Source organism: Antechinus flavipes, chromosome X (assembly GCF_016432865.1).
Source record: "Antechinus flavipes isolate AdamAnt ecotype Samford, QLD, Australia chromosome X, AdamAnt_v2, whole genome shotgun sequence".
In the NCBI taxonomy this organism is placed as follows: Eukaryota; Metazoa; Chordata; class Mammalia; order Dasyuromorphia; family Dasyuridae; genus Antechinus; species Antechinus flavipes.
Window position 1 is genome coordinate 33,082,303 of NC_067404.1, and position 18,348 is coordinate 33,100,650.

Below are 18,348 nucleotides of genomic sequence, written 5' to 3' on the forward strand. Positions count from 1 at the left end.
ACCACAGAATGTTGAATGTTGGAGCTCTAAGACAACATGGAAGAGAGAGGAGAGAACATCGCAGAGGTATGGGGCGTTGTTGGAGGGGGAACAGGACTTAGAACATAGGACTTGAGATGCCAGAGCCAGAACAGACTGGTGAGCTCAGAACACTGAATGCCAAAATTAGAACAGGCCAGGGATCATAGAGTATAGAATGGCTGAGCTAGAAGGGACCATGGAACATCTGAGGTGGAAAGGACCTTAAAACAGAGAATTCAAAGCCGGAAGGACCAGACTCCTCAGATCTGAGATTTAGAGTCAGAAGGGACTTCAGAGGCCTTCAGAGGCCATCTCTTCTAAAGTCTTTATTCCACAGAGTTGGGAAACTAAGGTTAGAGAGGAGGAACAATACACCAAAGGTCACAGTGACCTTTGACTCCAACTCAGACCATCTCTTTCCAAAACCAGTGCAATTTATAATTTGTCAGGTGATATTTTTTCCCTCAGAAAAATATATTTTTTTCCAAACACACGTAAAAACAATTTTTAATATTTGCATTTTTAAATTTTCAATTGCAAATTCTCTCCCTGCCCTCCCTGAGATGGAAAGCTATCTGATGCAGGTTATACATGTGCAATCATACCAAGAGGTCTTGAGTCACCTGATTACTGATTACTTATCACATGTTACAATGAACGTTGGGGTGGGTAGGTGTGCAGATAATAGAGCACTGAGCCTGGAGTCAGGAAGACCTGCCTCATCCACCTACTAGCTGTGGGACCCTAGGCAAGTCATTTAAACTTTGTCTGCCTCAGTTTCCTCCTTTGTCAAATGGGGACAAGAATAGCACCTATTTCCCAAGGTAAAGAGATTTGTGAAGAGTTTTGGAAACCTTCAAGCCTTTAGAAACGGGAGCTATCTGCACGGCCCGCTCCATCTTGCCCCTAAGAGAGGAGGAACTGGGGAACCATAGGTGTGGAACTTTCAGATGAGCTGATATATTAGTCTGGCTGACTGGGCAGGGAGGGGGAAGGGATCGTTTACAAGTGAAGGGCATAAAAAAACCCAAAAGATGAATTACAAGGGTTTTTTTTTTTTTATTAATGTGAGCTATTGTTAGCAACTTAATGAACAGCAGAGACATGCAATGAGAAATATGCAAGGCATGCAGGGAACTAGCTGGATGAGAGAGCAGTAGTAGAAATGATAATCATAATGTAGACAACAGTAATAATAATGGTTATTATTATTATTATTATTACTATTACCCACACCTCTATGGCCCATCAAGGTTTTCAGAAAGATATACACATATTTATTTACACATACACGTATATCATCTCACTGGGTTTCTACAACTTCTGTGAAGTCGATGCTATTATTATTATTATCCCCATTTTCCAGACTAGGAAACTGAGAAGTCCAAAATCATGCTTTTCCAATTCCAAAAGTAGCCATGGCTATTCAATTTGGAAAGGTCTTCTTGCTTTCAGAGAACCCAGGGTCTTGATCGTCAAAGAGCACTCAGTACTACCTAGCACTTTTAATAAATGCATATCGAGGGGATGTCAGGAAAAGGGTAGCCATAGAAGGTGTATGAGTGAGTGACACAGAGTTTTATTTTTTAGGATGATTTATCTGGCAGGGGAGCAGCTTCATGGCACAATAGAAAGTGCCAGGCCTGGAGGGGGAAGACCTGAGATCAATCTGGGCTCAGATATGTACTAGATGTGTGACCCTGGACCCTTTTTGCTCAATTATCTAATCTACAAGATGAACTGAAAAGGAAATGGTGAAACTACTCTGGGATCTCTGCCAAGAAAACCCCCTAAATGGGGTCACAGAGAATCAGGGACGATTGAAAAATGAACAGTGAGAACAACAATCACGCAGAGTGTACAGGATGGGCCACGGGGACAATTCTGAGGCATGATATAGTAGACAGAGCCCTGGACTTGGAACGATAGTGATCTGGGTTCCGATTCCACTTCTGGCACTAGGCAAATCATTTAATCTTTATCTGCCTCAGTTTCCTCCTCTGTACAATTAAAAGGCTGGACTCTGTAGCCTCCAAGGTCCCTTTCAGCTCTAAATCTGTATTTCGATGATCCTGTTCTGAGTCAGAAACCAAGAAGGCCAATCGGGAGGCCCTTACGGTAGTCCAGGTGAGAAGACCACGTCACATTGTGGAAGGTCTGTGACCCGCCCACTAGCTCCGCAGGGTCTCTTGGGGTTGAAATAGTGGTTGAATCCTCACTTCCGGGGAATGCTGGGATCTCTGAAAAGCAGGAGGTAGGCTAGAAAGAGGGCCTCAAGGAAAGGTCCACTGAGCTCAATTTTGCTGCAGAACTGCCGGGGTCTGGACCAGCCTGGTTCTTCTGAGAGTATCAGCAAGTTTCCAAAGCAAACAACAGACCGTCTCAAAAATATAAACACGGTTGGGTCTTTACAGACTATTATTAGGCAGCTGGTGAGTGAAATATGGCTGCAGAATTTGGGCTTTTTTTTAAAAATAGCAACTCCCTAAAGAAAATGGGACCGTGACAGATCAAACTCGATTTTCAAATGGGCCAACCGAGATACCTACTGGCTAACAACACTTAATATTTTTAAATAAACTTGGAGGGCTAGGCAGTTTTAAAAAAAATCCAAACAAGTCTTGGACTCCCATTCAGCACCTAAACATCAGTGACTTACATAATTACTCAAAACTCTCAGCTCCTTCAATCTCTTCCAAGTAACTAAGCCAGGGATGGTTTTCAGAAAAAAGGGCCGGAAATGACTAGTTTAGAAACTCAGTATCTTCTACAGGCTGAAAAAAAAAAAAAAAAAAACTTCTGTGATGCTTATCTCTTGTTAGTTTGCTTGAGCCCTAAGATCACTAAAGCTGCTTTATTCAAATAACCAAGGGGATTGGCTCTTCCCATGAGCTGAAGGAGAGACTTCTACAAAAAGTAGCCCCTGGAGAACGGCAGAGCTGGAAGGGATCTTAGAAGCAGCCATGGAGCAATGGGCCATGTCAGAGGACTATGAATTCCAACCTAAACTCAACCCTTTACTCCCTGAGGGATTCTGGGTAAGTTACCCTCTTATGGGTCTCAATTTAGCCTTCTTAAACTTTTCCTACTCACGACCCTTTTCATCTGAGAAATTTTGACGTGACCCCATGGTATATAGGTATATAAAAGAGGTATACAAATCAAACATTTACTGATAATAAATCAGAATTTCACTATCCCCCACATTCAGTTATGAGACTCCATATGAGATCGAGAACCTCGGTTTAAGAAGCTGGGGACTAGATGCCCTCCAAAGCCCAGCTATAAAACAATGAACACAGAATATCAGCTGGATGTGCAGATTATCTTGAATGTAAAATGGCGGAGCTTGGGGGAAAGGATCTTCAAATCTCAAATCTACAATGTTAGAGAGGACTCATAGACTACAGAGATCATGAAAGAAGATCTTAATAGTTACAGCAGCTCTTTTCATCCTGGGCAGAATTTAGAAACTAAGTAAGGGGAGGGTGCCCTCCTGTTGAGGGATGGCTAAATAAAATGTAATGCAATAGTATTGTTCCAAAAGAAATGGACAGTTTTGGGAAAAACAAAAACCAAACAAACTAGAAAGACCTCTGGGGGATCCAAGAGGCCATCTAGTCTACCCCCTATATTTTATATAGTCACAGAGATAATGAGTGGATGACAGAGGACTTTCCATTCTATACTGAATTCTGATTTTTAACTCTAATTGGGACAAAGATTTTTTTTAACTCTAAAGGCAGTGTTTATACTGCTTCAGAGTTAGAAAGGACCTTAGAATATAAAATTTTAGAGCTAGAAAAACCCTGAATAGGGAGTGGAAACATTCCCCCCCGCTCCCACCCTAAGGTTCATAATTTGGATTTGGGGAGTTTTTTGGTTGTTTTTTGTTATTGTATTAGTTTACAATTTTTGTTTTTTGTTTTTTTATACTCTTTTGATAGCCATATTTCAATAAAGTTGATTTTTTTGCTACGAATATTTTTTTATGTATTTTATTTTATGCAACTTAAAAACATGATTTTGATAAGTGGTCCATAAACTTTCCCAAACTGACTACTCAAGAAATCCACATCGGTGCAAGGAAATAAACAAACAAATAAAATTAGGAACTCCTGTTCCGAGGTAACACCTCTTCTCAGGAAGCTGAGGCTCAGAGAGATTCAGGAATTTCAATAAGGTCACGCAGTTACTAAGTGGCAGAGTCAGCATCCCAGGCTTCTAAATCTAGCGTCAGATGGGACCTCAGAGACCAACCATCTAGGGTAGTACTTTCTTTTAACCGAAGAAGAAACTGAGATCCAGGGAGGAGTTCTGGTTAAACTTGGTTCACTGAGTATTGAGAATAAGGGGAAGAATGAAAGTACTACATAGTTTAGTAAAATGAACTAATATTATACCAAAAAACCAACCATGGGATTTGTCCTAAGTTATTCCTCATGGTTCCATTCTATTCACATATCTGGTTTCTAGTCTGGGAATGGAAAAAGAAGGTGCTAACTGGGCTTTCTGAGGTCCACTGACATGCAGAAATGAAAACTATAGATACAACTTGGCAGATAATTAGTATAAGCAGGCAGGTTACAAAGATAACAAGAGAGGAAATGGCAAAGCTTAGAGGAGGGATAGATATCCTAGGGGGAACTTGACCCACCATTGGGCCAACCATTCTGGAAAGCTATTGGGAATTATGGACAAAAAGTCACTAAATCACTGGAAGTCTTATGTAGTCTTTGACCCCGTGATGGCCATTCCTATGTCTATACCCCAAGGAGAACAAAGAAACAGGAAAAGGGCCATATGGACACAGATTTTTCTAGCAGTTCTTTTTATCATAAGTAGAATTCATTCATTCATTTATTTGTTTTTCTTTCTTTTTTTTTTAAATTAAAGCTTTTTTATTTTTCAAAACATATGCATGGATGATTCTTTGACATTAATCCTTGCAAAACCTTGTGTTTCAGTTTCCCCTTCCCCTTCCCCCACCTTCTCCCCTAGATGGGGATATATGTCCAATATATGTTAAACATGGTAGAAAGATATGTGCATACATATTTATACAGTTATCTTGCTGCACAAGAAAAAGCAAATCAAACAGGAAAAAAATGAGAAAGAAAATAAAAGGCAAGCAAACCACAACAAAAAGAGTGAAAATGCTATTTTGTGATCCATCCTTAGTTCCCATAGTCCTCTGTCTAGGTGGAGATGCCCTCTCCATCACAAGATCATTGGAACTGATCTGAATCACTGCACTGTTGAAGAGAGCCACAGCCATCAGAACTGATCATCGTTTAATCTTGTTGTTGCACAGGCAGAATTTAGAACTAAGGGGATGTACTTCCACTGGAGTAAATGTAAAGAATATTATTGTGGCATAAAAAATGAAGAAATTTAAATTTCAGGAAAAACTGGAAAGGCATCTATGAACTGAAGCAGAGCTAAGTGAGCAGAGATAGGGGAACGATTGCTAAAATGACCCTATTATAGAAAAAAAAATCAAGTTTGGGAAATTATAGAAACTCTGATGCAGTCTGTGATAAGCTAGGTAATCCAGGAGCAAAGAGGAAATCTAGTGCTCCCCCACCTGCCAGAAAGGGGATGTGCTGTACAGATAGTGGGGTCACATCCAATGAAGGAATATGTTTTTCAAGACCACCCGAGTTTAAGGTGAAGGTCTTGTCTTTTTTTTAGAGAGAGTATGAAGTACAGGTTACAGATGCGTGCCAAAAAAGCAACAGGATTATCCCAAGATCCCGATTCTATCGATATCATGGGCATAGTCAATTGGGCACTGGATTTGCAGTCAGAAAAACCAAGGTTTGAATCCCACTTTATACACTTAGTAGCTACAAGACTGTGGGTGAATCATTTAACCTTTCTTGTGGCCCTTTTCATCACTGTAGGAAGAAATTGTGGGACATAAAGGGAAATTTTATGTTAGTCTATCATAAGAAAGGATGAAAAAGATAATCCTGGGTCATAAAAACTGTCTCCCAGTGAAGGGATCAGAAACAGAAGAATTTCTACAGGGAGCGCCGACTCAGAACAACAAACAGCTCTGGAAGACTTGAGAACTGTGATCAAGGCAATGAACACTTTATTTTTTTTTTAATTTTATTTTAAAAGAATTTTGTTTTGAAATTGTTTTTTAATTTTTTTTTAAATTAAAACTTTTTATTTACAAAACATCTGCATGGGTAATTTTTCAACATTGACCCTTGCAAAGCCTTCTGTTCCAAATTTTCCCCTCCTTTCCCCCACCCCCTCCCCTAGCTGGCAGGTAGTCCAATACATGTTAAATATGTTAAAAATTTATGTTTAATCCAATATATGTATACATATTTATACAGTTATCTTGCTGCACAAGGAGGCAATGAACACTTTAAAATATCATGGATTAGTTAGTTAATTAGTAAATGAAATTAAATGAATAGGTCTGCCTAGATGCCCCCAGGGTCTCCTCCAATTCTGTCACCTTGGCCAAGTCACTTGCCTCTGCTTCCCAGTCTCAATTTCCCTCTCTGGCCTCTGAGGTCCCTTCTGCTCCAGACCTAAGATTTTCTGTCTCCTCTTGTCCATCCAAAATGACTACACCTCTAATCTCATATATTGGGAAGGTTGGGCCTCATAGATTTCTGCTTGTGGAACTCCTATTCATCCTTAAAAATCTACCTCAAATGTCACCTCCTCCAGGAAGTCTGCTCTCAGGCCTTAGTATAGCTTTGGGCTTTCTTCTAGGATACATCTTCCTGATTTCTCAAAGATAACTATCCTTGCTCATGCCTGCTGGTTATCTGAGTATGTGGCTTATTCTCCTAAGAGACAGAGTTCTGGGGAAGGATCCATCTTTTCTGAGCAAAACTCTGTTTTTCCCCTTGTCCAAGATATTTAATTAGTGTTTACCAAATCCACTGATTCTATTTCCATCCCTCCAAGATGGCCCCCCAGCAACCACAAGGGCATGGCAAGGATCAGGTTTATCCGTTTACATGTCACGCTCGGTATCAAATATTATGGTTTGTGGCCAGTCAGGGCTATATTAGTGAGACCAAAGCTGTAGGCCCACTTAGTATCCTTCCAGACCTTGGCTTTGGCTCTCCCCCATCCACCAGAGTACAGCGTCAGAAGGAAAGAACTAGATCTAGAACTGCAAGACCGGCTGGTATGGTGCCTTCATTTAAACAGAGGAGTAAACTGAGGCTCAGGCCCCACAGGTAGAAAGTGGCAGAGCCAGGTCCTAGGACTCCAAATCCAGTGCTCGGGCCATTGTGGTTGCCTGAAAAGCGAGAGTTTCCACAGGCCACTCTTTCCTTATACTCCTACTGGGGACCTGTGAGTTTGATAAGTGCTTTCAATGCCCCATCCTGATGTAACTGCAAGAGCTCTTCATCCCCTCTACACCTTCCCAAAGGGAGAAGCAGAAGAGAGCAGAGGATTCCAAGTCCTGTTTTACATATGGGAAAAGTGAGGCTCTCCCCTTCAACCTTTATAATTTAAAACAGCTCATATTTACATTTCAGAGATCTCTAATAGGAATCCAAATTCTGTTTTGGCTGGTCCCCAAACAACAGAATTCTTTCTATCCATAAACAATTATTAAATCACTTTCCCTCCTTGGGCCTCAGTTTCCTTCTCTATAAAATGAGGGGGTAGACTAAAAAGCCTCTGAGGTCCCCCTTTGAAGTTCTAGATCAAAAATTCTATGTGTAACCCTGGGTAAGGTACTTCCTCTCCCTGGGCCTCAGTTTCTTCCTCTTTAAAATGGGCCTTCAAAATCCCAAACAAATTTAGAGTTCAAATCTGAAAGTCCTTTCAAGTCTATAATCTATTAACACAGCCTTTAAAATGCCAGGGTCACCTCCATGCCACACTGAAGGAGTCAAGGAGGGACTCCAAGGAGGCCTGTATTCAGATAAGAACATATAGATACGAGAAGCTATATTGAAGATGTATATGTCTAGGTAGGGTTAGGTGTTGATATAATTAGGAGAGGTAGCAAAATCTGGAAGCCACGGGTTCAATTCCTGCCTCTGATGTACACTGGCTGGGAGATAGAAACTCGGCCAGTCACTTCCTCTCCCTATGATGCTGGGCAGCTCTTCGAGGTGACAAGACGCAGAGCACTTGCTGCCTTGCATTGGTCAAGAGAGTTTCCATGTCAGGGATTCCTTATATTAATGAGATCTCAGGAAAAAGAAAGAAGGAGAGAGGGAGGGAGGAAGGGAGAAATGAGGAGAGAGAGAGAGAGAGAGAGAGAGAGAGAGAGAGAGAGAAGAAAAGAAAAGAGAAAAGAAAAGAAAAGAAAGAAAGAAAGAAAGAAAGAAAGAAAGAAAGAAAGAAAGAAAGAAAGAAAGAAAGAAAGAAAGAAAAGAAAAGGAAGGAAGAAAAAAGAAAGGAAGGAAGAGAAAAATTAAGGAAGGAAGAGAAAGAAAGAGAGAAAAGAAGAAAGAGCAAGGGAAGGGAGAAAGAAAAAAGAAAAAGAACAAGCAGGGAGAAGAAGGGAAGGGAGGAAAAAGGAAAGGAGAGAGGAGAAGGAAGAAGGGGAAAAGAAAAAGAAAGAAGAAGGAAGGAAAAGAAGAAAGAAAGGGAGGGAGGGAGAAAAAGAAAAAAGAAAGAGAAAGCTAACAGGTAGAAGAAGGAAGGAGGGAAGGGAGGAAGGAAGGAAGAAAGAAGAAAAAAGAAGCAGGAAGGGAAGGAAGAAAAGGATGGAGGGAGAAAGAGAAAGAGAAAGCAGAGAGGAGAAGGAAGGAAGAAAGAAGAAAGGAAGAACAAAAAAAAAAGGAGAAGGACAGGAAGGAAAGATTAAAGATGAATATTCCTAAGAAAATTCTAGATCCTAACCACTAACACGAATGGAAAAAGCAGTCAATAAATCATCTGCTTATTAAAGCCGATTATTCTCATTATAATGAAAGGGCAGTTTATGCTAAGAACAGTGAATGTGAAATCATTATCTCCCTGCTCTCCAGCTGGAAAGGATCTGAGAGATCCCGACTGTACCAGATGAGGAAACACCGTGGGTTCAAATGCAGACAATTCCCTACAACCTGAACAAGTCCCTTCCCCTCTTGGCAATTCATTTTCCCTAGCACCTGGGTTGAGAGAGCAGGGTTTGAAATTTAGAAAGCCTGAGTTCAAATTTGACCTCAGGGATTTATCCTGCACATACACTTAACTTGTCTGCCTCGGTCTCCTCATCTATAAAGTGGGTATAATAATAGCATTGACCTCTTAAAATGGCAAGGATTGAGTAAATTATTTATAAAGTCTTTTGAAAACCTTAAAGCAACCACAGAAATGTTTTAGAATTATTATTACCACCATCATCATTTAGTAAAGTAATAGGAAAATATAGGGATCGACCACTCTTATAGATTAGAAATATTCATCTACATATATTTATATCTATCCCCACACTTAAACAATGGAAATAACCCAATGGTCTTAATCGGTCAATCGGTCTTCCGACAAAATACTCCAATGGCCAGACCCAATTTAGTTTCATTATCTACTTTCTCCTTTTTGCTTGAAAATGATTAAGGGAAAAGCAGTCATTCCCCAGGCCTGGGAAAAGCTGGCATCTGCGAGCAGCACGAGGCGGGAAGCCTGGCCACGCTGTGGCGGGCCAGGCCCGCCGCCGAGGTGAGGCGAGGGCAGCCCGCTCTCGTTCCGAACGCCTATCACCCGGGCTCCGGCACTCGGGACAGCAGACACCTGTCCGGGAGCCGGAGCCAGGAGGAGACACCACGCTAGACCGGGAAGCACTACGTTAAATAGCTCAGTCCCATCAGGCTGTTTGGGTCCAAGGTTAGTCATCTGCTCTGTTAAGGGATGCCAGGGTTGATCTGATACCCAGCTATTCAGAGGGAAAAAATGCTGAAAACCGTGACACGGAGACATGTAATGAGCAAAATAGCCTTCAAAGTAGAAAGCAGTGTCTGGATTTCCACACCCAAAGCACAAAGGGAGACCAGGAAGAAGGAAAGCAGCAGCTTTAGCTGAGCAAATTACCCATCGAGGGGAGGTAGAAGGGGAAGGCTGAACGCTTGCCTCTCCTCCTTCTTTAGAGAGACAGAGAGACAGAGACAGAGACAGAGACAGAGAGAGAGAGAGAGAGAGAGAGAGAGAGAGAGAGAGAGAGAGAGAGAGAGAGAGAGAGAGAGAGAGAGAAAGAGAGAGAGAGAGAGAGAGAGAGAGAGAGAAAGAAGGATTTTTTCTCTTGTGATTTGGAGCCTTTAGAAAAGCTTGTGAGCTCTGCCACACCCAGTTAGCTTTCCTCTGTTCAGTTAAGCTCAGTTAGGAATAGAAACTGGTGGTCTTGGGTTGGAGCGACAAAGAATCAGAGGACAGGAGCTGGCAGGGAGGCTCTCGGAGCTCATAATGTTGGCACTGGGAAGAGATTAGGGATCCTCCAGTCCAATCTCACCATTAGACAGGCTACAATCCCCGGAGGGACCGTAAAGCAACACGGTGGCCCAATCTCAAAATCTCTGTCACAGTCAGCTAGCTCACACAGAAAGGTATCAGGAAGAAGCCTAATGCTTCGTTTTAAAGTTTTGCAAACAGATTTTTGTATAAATCACGTACTATCAAAGCTGATTAGGTAGCTAGGGAGCCAGCCTGAGAGCTGGAAAGGCCTGTCTCTGACACACACGGATTGGCTGGGGAGGGGGCTGGACCCTCATCCTCCACAGCAACTAAGAGTCACTCAGTCATTAATCTGTACTGAACAAAGGAGTTTCCTCATCAGGAGATCCTTAGGTTGATGAAATAAATCCCAGACACCCCCCCCCCCCAACAGGTGACATTGAAATCTTTTTAAAAAAGCATTTAGCCAAGAAAAGAAAATCTGTATTCGAAGGGCAACACAGATGGAAAGGCAGTCAGAGGTGTGTGTCCCACAGGGCAAAGGCAGCGGCTCACAACCCCACCCCTGCACGTTTTTTTTTTTTTAATGTTCCTCTACAAACAAGCTTCAAGCTTTTCCTAGACTGCACCGTGGGGCCACAGCAAGAAACCAGGCTGGATGTCAATCCTTTGGGGCTGCCACGCTGCCCCCTGAACCGCATGGAAAAGAATTACCTGGCTGCTGGGACCTGCACAAATCAGAAGCTCACCAAGTCCCACTTCCACAAAACTTGGAAAGTGCTGCCTGTTATAAAAGCCACTGAGGTAGGCAGTGGGAGGGATCCAATGTCAATGAGTTCTCTTTGAATAACTAATATATATGGACTCTATACAATAGACAGAATATACTCTAGGACCCTCTCCTTTTTCCTCTCCACTCTACCTTCCAGGTTCCCGGTTGGGCTAGTTTACAAAATGAAATTTCCAATGATAGCTTATTTCCAAAAAGGAGTTTTAAAAAATCTATCTTTTGCATCAAATTAAATCACAAAGGAATCAAATGGAGCCCCTCCTCTCACTCCCCCAAACTCCCAAATGCCCCACTCAAAGCCTTAGTCGTCAAACCATTCCACCCCACCTCTACTGATTTTACCTGCCTGGACTCAGTTGCCCTCCTAGGTGAAACACAGGAAAATCAGCAAAGGCCTGAAAAATCCAGAGCTACCTCTCCACTAAAACTCTCTGCACTCCATTTTGGTTTTGTATTATTAGTTTTTTTTTTTTTTCTATTAAAACCACATGCTGAGCTCCCTGGAAGAGAGGCACCTTGAGCCTCCCTCCATTCTTTTGCAGAAACAGTTTAAAAATTTTTTGGGGGAGGTGCTCCTTTAGGGTCCAAGAATTACCAAAACCCTGTCTCCCCACCCCATATCACTACAGGGCTCTAAGCTCTGCCTGTGGCTCTAGAACACAGATGGGGGGATACTTGGTCACTTTTAGCACAAGACCTTCCATCCCCAATTTTTCCCTAGTGCCAATAAAAGTCCCAAAGTAGAGATGAAGCTTTTGCCAATTTGAGCCCTGCTGGATGGGGAGCAGAAGAAAAAGAAGAAAAGGAAGGAAAGACAGAGACAGAGATGAGAGAGAAAAGAGAAAAAAAGAGGAGAGGAGAAAGAGAGACAAAGAGAGACAGAGAGATACACAGGCAGAGAGAGACAGAGATAAAGAGACAGAAGAGAGGAAGAGAGAGAAATACACAGGTAGAGAGAGAATAGAGACAAAGATAAAGAGAGAAGAGAGGAAAGGGGAGAGAGAGAGAGAGAGAGAGAGAGAGAGAGAGAGAGAGAGAGAGAGAGAGAGAGAGAGAGAGAGAGAATGAGAATGGGGGGGGCATATTTTGAGATTAAAATTTTAAAGTTGATTTTTCAGGAAATGGACTCCTTTTCAAAAAGACCAGAGCCAGATGATCTAGCCCCAAATCTGCAGTGATCCACAGGCAGGTATTTGGAAGGTGGTTAGGATCTCCTCCTAAACAGATCTCAGGGATGGTGAAAATACTCCTGCATCTTTCTACAAATTCTCCTCCAGCCTCCACTCAGTGCTGGAAATACCGACCAGACTAGGGAAAGGGGAAGTGTTAAAGGCAACAATTTGTTTTCTAACCTACAGTCTGTCTCCATTAGGACCAGCCATCATGGGCACAGGGTAGGTAGATAAGCAAACGGAGTCTTTTTCCCATGTCTAATGGGAAGAGCTTTTGTTCTGAACAAATCCCTGGATAGATGACTGCTTTCTTGCCATTAATTGCGTAAATCAAAGAAAAAGCTAACCAATCTGTGGAGCACAAGCCGTGGTAAACCCCAGACAGGGGAGAATTTAGTTTCCGCATCATTGCTACAAGAGTATCCTTTCAGCCCAGGTTTTGTTTTGATTTATTTTGTTTTCCTGCAGCTAATAAAAGGTAGAAATGATCTCGGAAAAATTCTAACCTTACCTAGTAAATTTATTCTCATTAAGATGGGGGGGGGTGCCACTCTGAAGGAAAAAAAAAAATCTTAAGGTTTAAAAAAAAAAAAGCCAAGGTTCCCAGTAATTAATTGGAGAGGGCTCTTACAGCAACAAATAAATTGACTATCCGGAAATGTATCCACTCCAATCTCTCAAAAATCAGGCCTACTGGAAACTGTTTTCATTCCCTACCTCCACTCTCCCAACTCAATCATTTAAAGGAAACAACTGTATTCTTTTTTCCCTTAATGAACTCCCAACACATTCACTTAGAAAGAAAGCGCAATAACGCAAAGAGCAAAGTCGAAATGTCCAGATTCAGCCAGGGGAGATGTACCCAGGTAAAACCTGGAGAAAACCAGCAGCTTTGGGAGACCCAAACAGGCATCAGGACCAAGGGCTTGCGGGAACTCTCCACGTTCGCTCCTTTCCATCCTTTGCCCACCTGCCTTTTCAGCCTTGGGTTAAAGATTCGGCGATTGGAGGGGGGGATTTTTCTAAAGCCCTGAGACGGGGAATAAGGGAACTCTGGGATATGGGGAGTCGAGGGCTAAGGAATTCTCCGGCAGGGGGGCACACAGTCAAAGATGGGGTGCCGGAGGGCAGCTTCAGACACCTCATGGGGGGGGCGCGCAGATCCCCCAGCCCTAAATCTGCCTCCCAGCCTTCCGCCTGGGGGAACTTCTCCCTTTCAGCCCCAAGGCTAAATGAAGGGGAGCCTGCGGACTCGGGGTGGAGGGAGCTGGCGGCTGGAACGTCTGAGTGGAAAGGAGATGCTCGGCTTCACAGGTGATTCGGGAAAGATTACAAAGCGTTCTCTAATGAATCACTGGCACCAAACAGAAGAGATCAACAACAGTCATTCAAAAGAACCGTTTCTCTCTTTGGCAGGACAAAGGAAAACCCTGGACCAACTGAGATTCGCTAAGGATATAGGGATAGAAGGACATCAGAACAGAGCAGACAAATAACACTTTCCACAGACGCGGATTAAGGATCCCCCATTTTCTCTGATTTGGGGAGGGGATGGCCAGATAAAGTTTTTCCGGTTTTGCGCCCCCCAATTTGCCATTTCTTAAAAAAATTAAATAAAAGAATCCACACCCCAAAAGCGTCAGGAAGCTTCTCTCGCCCCTTCTTTCTACCCGGGAGGTCCACACATTCGATCCTGCGTGGACACCAAGGCGGGAGGGACATCTGGGCATTGGCCACCTGCCGAACCTTTCCAACTCCGGCTGGCAACTTGAGAAAGGGACCGCCCGGGATTGGGTTGTGACAGGGAGGACAATAATAGACAGGGTTGCCAATCTCTCTAACTTCGGGCCCCTGAGACCACAGGCAAAGCCTCATCGCGCCCCGGGAACCGTTGATAAGGCTGCTCCGTAAAGAAGGGATAAGGGACCCCATGGGAGCCTGAGATTTTGAATTCGGGAAGGGGACTGCCTTGGGAGTTGGAAAGGAAGGGGGATGCACTAGTGTCCCTCTGCCCCCCCTCCCCCCAACACACACATACACATAGTAAAGAGGTCAGAGGGAGTTGCTCAGTGACATGCATAGATCAGAACCTCAAGGCTGGGTGATCCTTGGAGGGAGCTATAGGATTGGGGTGCTAGGGAAACCCTGCCACCAACAGCCTCTTCCTCGGGAGAGGAGGTTGTATGAGCCAGCTGGCATGTGGGTGGGTGATTGAGTGATCGAGAGGGGGGCATGGGTGTGGTGGTGAGACAGGCATAGAGTCCGGAGGGGAGGCCTGCCTTCTTGGGGTGGGGGGGGGAGAAGAGGGAGGAAGAAAGGAAGGGAAGAAGGAAGGAAGGAAGGAAGGAAGGAAGGAAGGAAGGAAGGAAGGAAGGAAGGAAGGAAGGAAGGAAGGAAGGAAGGAAGGAAGGAAGGAAGGAAGGAAGGAAGAAGGAAGGAAGGAAGGAAGGGAAAAAGAGAAGAAAGAAAAGGAGGGAAGGAAAGGAAAGGAGGGAAGGAAAGGAAAGAAGGACTGAACGAACGAACGAACGAAAGAAAGCGAGAAGGCAGAGCCCCTCAAGTTTCACTTACCGCATGTCTCCGTAGGCCCCCGAATAGCCCTCCATCCACGGTCCCAGCTCGCTCTTGACACAGGCCGGGCCCGGATAGGGCACCCTGCTCACCACGCCGCCGGGGTACCACATCTCGGTCTGAGGGTAGTCGGCCTCCTGGCCCGCCAGCCCCTGGGCTGCCCGGTAGCCATAGGGGGTTCCGGCGGCTGCCTCGCCGGCTGCCGCGGTGCCACCGCACTGCCCATACAACTGACCTTCCTCCGAGGCGAAGAGAGTGTGCCAGGAGGAGGAAGAGGACGAGGAGGAGGAGGAGGACGAGGCGGCTGCGGCGGCTGCGGCGGCGGCGGCGGCGGCGGCGGCCGGGGTGCCCGAACCCGGGCCCGCGGCGGCGGCGGCGGCGGCGGCGGCTGCGGCGGCGGCGGCGGCGGCGGCACCTCCTCCGTGGCCCAGGCCGGTCATGTCCCCGTAACGGCACTGAGCGGCGGCCGCGGCCCAGGCGTTCCCGTAGTCCAGCGGGTTCTCCAGCTTGATGCGGGTGTGCGGGTGGTGCGAAGGGGGCTGCGGGGGAGGCGGCGGCGGCGGCCCCGCCAGGGCCAGCTGGAAGTTGTAGTAGTCGCGGTTCTGATAGCCGGTGGCTTCGTCGAGGGAGCCGGCTTTGTAGAGACCGAGGGCGGACGACATCTCAAGCTGGCCGCCGGCCGCTGTCTCCCCTCCGGCGCCGCTCCCGCAGCAGCCCAGACTCTCCCCGTCTAGAGCCTTGGCGTAGCCGCCCTTGAAAGGCGAGTAGTCGGCGGCGGCGTCTTCGGCGTCCTTGGCCGAGCCGTCGTCCAGCAGCGAGCCCTTGCAGTCGGCCAGGGGGCCGCAGGGATGCGCGGAGCGCGACGCCGACGGGCCCCCCAGCAGCTGGGCGTACATGCAGTCTCCGCGCAGCTGCTCGTTGGGACTCAGGTGTTCGAGCGCTTCCACGCCCAAGCCCATGGACACGGACACGGCCTTGCACAGCTCCTTGGCGCTGTCCGAGATGGTCGAGGTGCCCCCCAGGTAGGTGTCTTTGGAGGAGGCGGAGCCCACGGCTCCTTCTCGCGCCCGGCCGCCGCCGCCTCCATCCGCCACCGCTGCCGCTGCAGCAGCCGCCGCCGCCGCCGCCGCCGCCGCCTCCTGCTGCTGCTGCAGGAGCTGCATGGTCCCGGCCTCGGCCAGGATGTCCTTCAGGTCGGTGGAGCAGCCGCTCAAGCCCGGGAAGCTGGGGCCCAGTAGGGACAGAGTGGACGGGGCAGCTGAGTCATCGTCGTCTGGCGCTGCCACCGCCACGGCGGCCGCCTGCTGCAGCCCCTTGCCGGCGGCCGCGACCGCTCCGGGCTCCGGGACGCAGCCGTTCTCCCGGTGTCCTTCGGCCGAAGGAAGCGACTGGGAAGGCTGCGACTGGGAGTCCTCCTCCAGAGCCAGGTAGCCGGCCGGGCCTCGGCCGGGGGCGGTGGGCGAGCCATCGTCGGGCGCCTGATGCTGCGCCGGGGGCTGCGGCTGCCGGGGGCTGCTTTGCTGCTGCTGAGGCTGTTGGGGCGCCTGCTGCTGCTGGTGGAGTTGGAGGTGCTGGTGGTGCTGCAGCAGACGGGCGCCTGGGGGTGCTGCGCCCGCGGCTGCACCGGGGTGCCGGGCGCCCGGGTTCTGGATCACTTCGCGCACGCTCTGGAACAGGTTCTGGAAAGCTCCCCGAAAGCTCTTGGCTGGCGGTCGGGGGTAGACCCTCCCCAAGCCCAGCTGCACCTCCATGGTGCCCGCTTCTCCCGGGCTCCTTCGGGCGGCTCTTCTCCCGGCCGGCCCCGGCTGGCTGCCCAACGGCTGGCTCGGTTAGCAGAGTTCTTCGGCGGGCGCCTCTGCGACGTCTGCGGCTACTGCCCACCTGCGGGAAGCTCCAGGGGAGGCAACTTGGAGAAACCACCATGCACGAGCTCCACAAAGTCTGGTGCGGAGCCCGCGCGGCAGCCAGAAATAGCTCTGGCTGTGTGAGTGTGTGTGTGTGTGTGTGTGTGTGTGTGTGTGTGTGTGTGAGTGTGCGTGTGTGTGTGTATGAGTGTGCGTGTGTGTGTGTGTCTGTCCGTCTATCTGTGAGGTTCTTCCCCCGGGCGCACGCGGGGGACTCCCGAGTCTGCCCTCGTCAGCTGACAGTCTCTAGGTACTCGGTTGTGTGCAAGAGATGCTCAGTTATTGCAGAAGCCAAACAAAACACGCCCCCTCCCCTGCACACACAGGCACCCCCCCCAAAAAAAAAAAAAAACCCGAGGCCCCCGGGCGCCTGGCAAAGTCCGAGCCCACGGAAGCAGGTGCCAGCGAGAGCTGGCTCTCTACGCTACTGGGGCGAGCTGCGGCTGCTGGCTCATCTTTTGATCTCTGGCCCCGAGCTCCCGGGGTGAAGGGGCAGAGGGAGGAGGCGAGGCTGGGAGGAGGCGAGGCGAGGCCAGGCGAGGCGAGGCCGGGGGACGCTGGGGGGCGGGGGGGGGAGAGGAGGAGGGGTCAAGAGGAGGAGTGATGGGCAGGAGGGGCCCGCCCTGCGCCGGTTCGCGGGCTGGCTGGCCGGCCGGGACCCGGGCTGGCTCTGGGGCTAGGCTGGCGGTGGCCGGGCGCACGGCTCCGGCTCCCGCTCGGGCTCGGTCTGCGTGGCCGGCGTGCAGCTAGCTCGCCCAGCGCGCGCTCTCTTTCTCTGCCTCCTTCTTTTCTTGCTTCCTTCTTTGCTCCCTTCCTTCCTTCCTTCGCTCCTCGCGGCCAAAGGGAGTTACCTCTCTGCAAACTCGGGCTGGGGGGCGGCTGCCGGCAGAGGTGACGGGGCGCTCACCGCCGGGAGGAGAAAGCGACTTGGGGTGGGGGGGGGGAGTACCGAGCCTGCAGCCGGTCCTCCCTCCCCAGCACTTTGCTCGCTTCCTCCGAGGTCTCCGACGCTTTGGATAAACTTCACTGAAGAGGAAAGGGCAGCTCCCGGGCGTCGCCGCCGCCTCCGCCGCCGCCGCCGCCGCACTGCAAGAGGCGTTGGCTGAGACCGGAGCTGGGTGGAGGGGAGGGGACGGGGCGGGCGTGCGGGGGGGTGGGGATGGGAAAGGGGGGAGGTGGTGGAAGGCACGACAGTCCGTGGCCCCCTGTGCTCCTGCCTTGCCTGAGCCTGCCTGCCCTGGGCAGCTCGAGCGGGCTCACTCGCCTGCCTCACAACCGGTTTGCTTTTCTGCGAACTGTGCCACTTCTTCTTCCTCCTCCTCCTCCTCTCCTCCTCCCTTTCTCCTCCTCCTCCTCCTCCTCCTCTCCTCCTCCTCCCTTTCTCCTCCTCCTCCTCCTCCTCCTCCTCCTCCTCCTCCTCTTCCTCCTCCTCCTCTTCCTCCTCCTCCTCCTCCTCCTCCTCCTCCTCTCCTCCTCCTCCTCCTCCTCCTCCTCCTCCTCCTCCTCCTCCTCCTCCTCC

At 48.3% G+C, this 18,348-nt stretch overlaps 1 protein-coding gene across 1 annotated transcript in view; it reads right to left on the reverse strand.

The window, feature by feature from the left end:
- Nucleotides 1-16,918, reverse strand: part of AR (androgen receptor) — a 193,599-nt gene extending 176,681 nt beyond the window's left edge. Inside the window, exon 1 of the mRNA XM_051968418.1 lies at nucleotides 14,926-16,918. Coding sequence (XP_051824378.1) covers nucleotides 14,926-16,676 — 1,751 coding nt within the window. The 5' untranslated portion in view covers nucleotides 16,677-16,918. The remainder of the gene's footprint in view (nucleotides 1-14,925) is intronic.
- Between the last annotated feature and the right edge of the window lie 1,430 nt (nucleotides 16,919-18,348).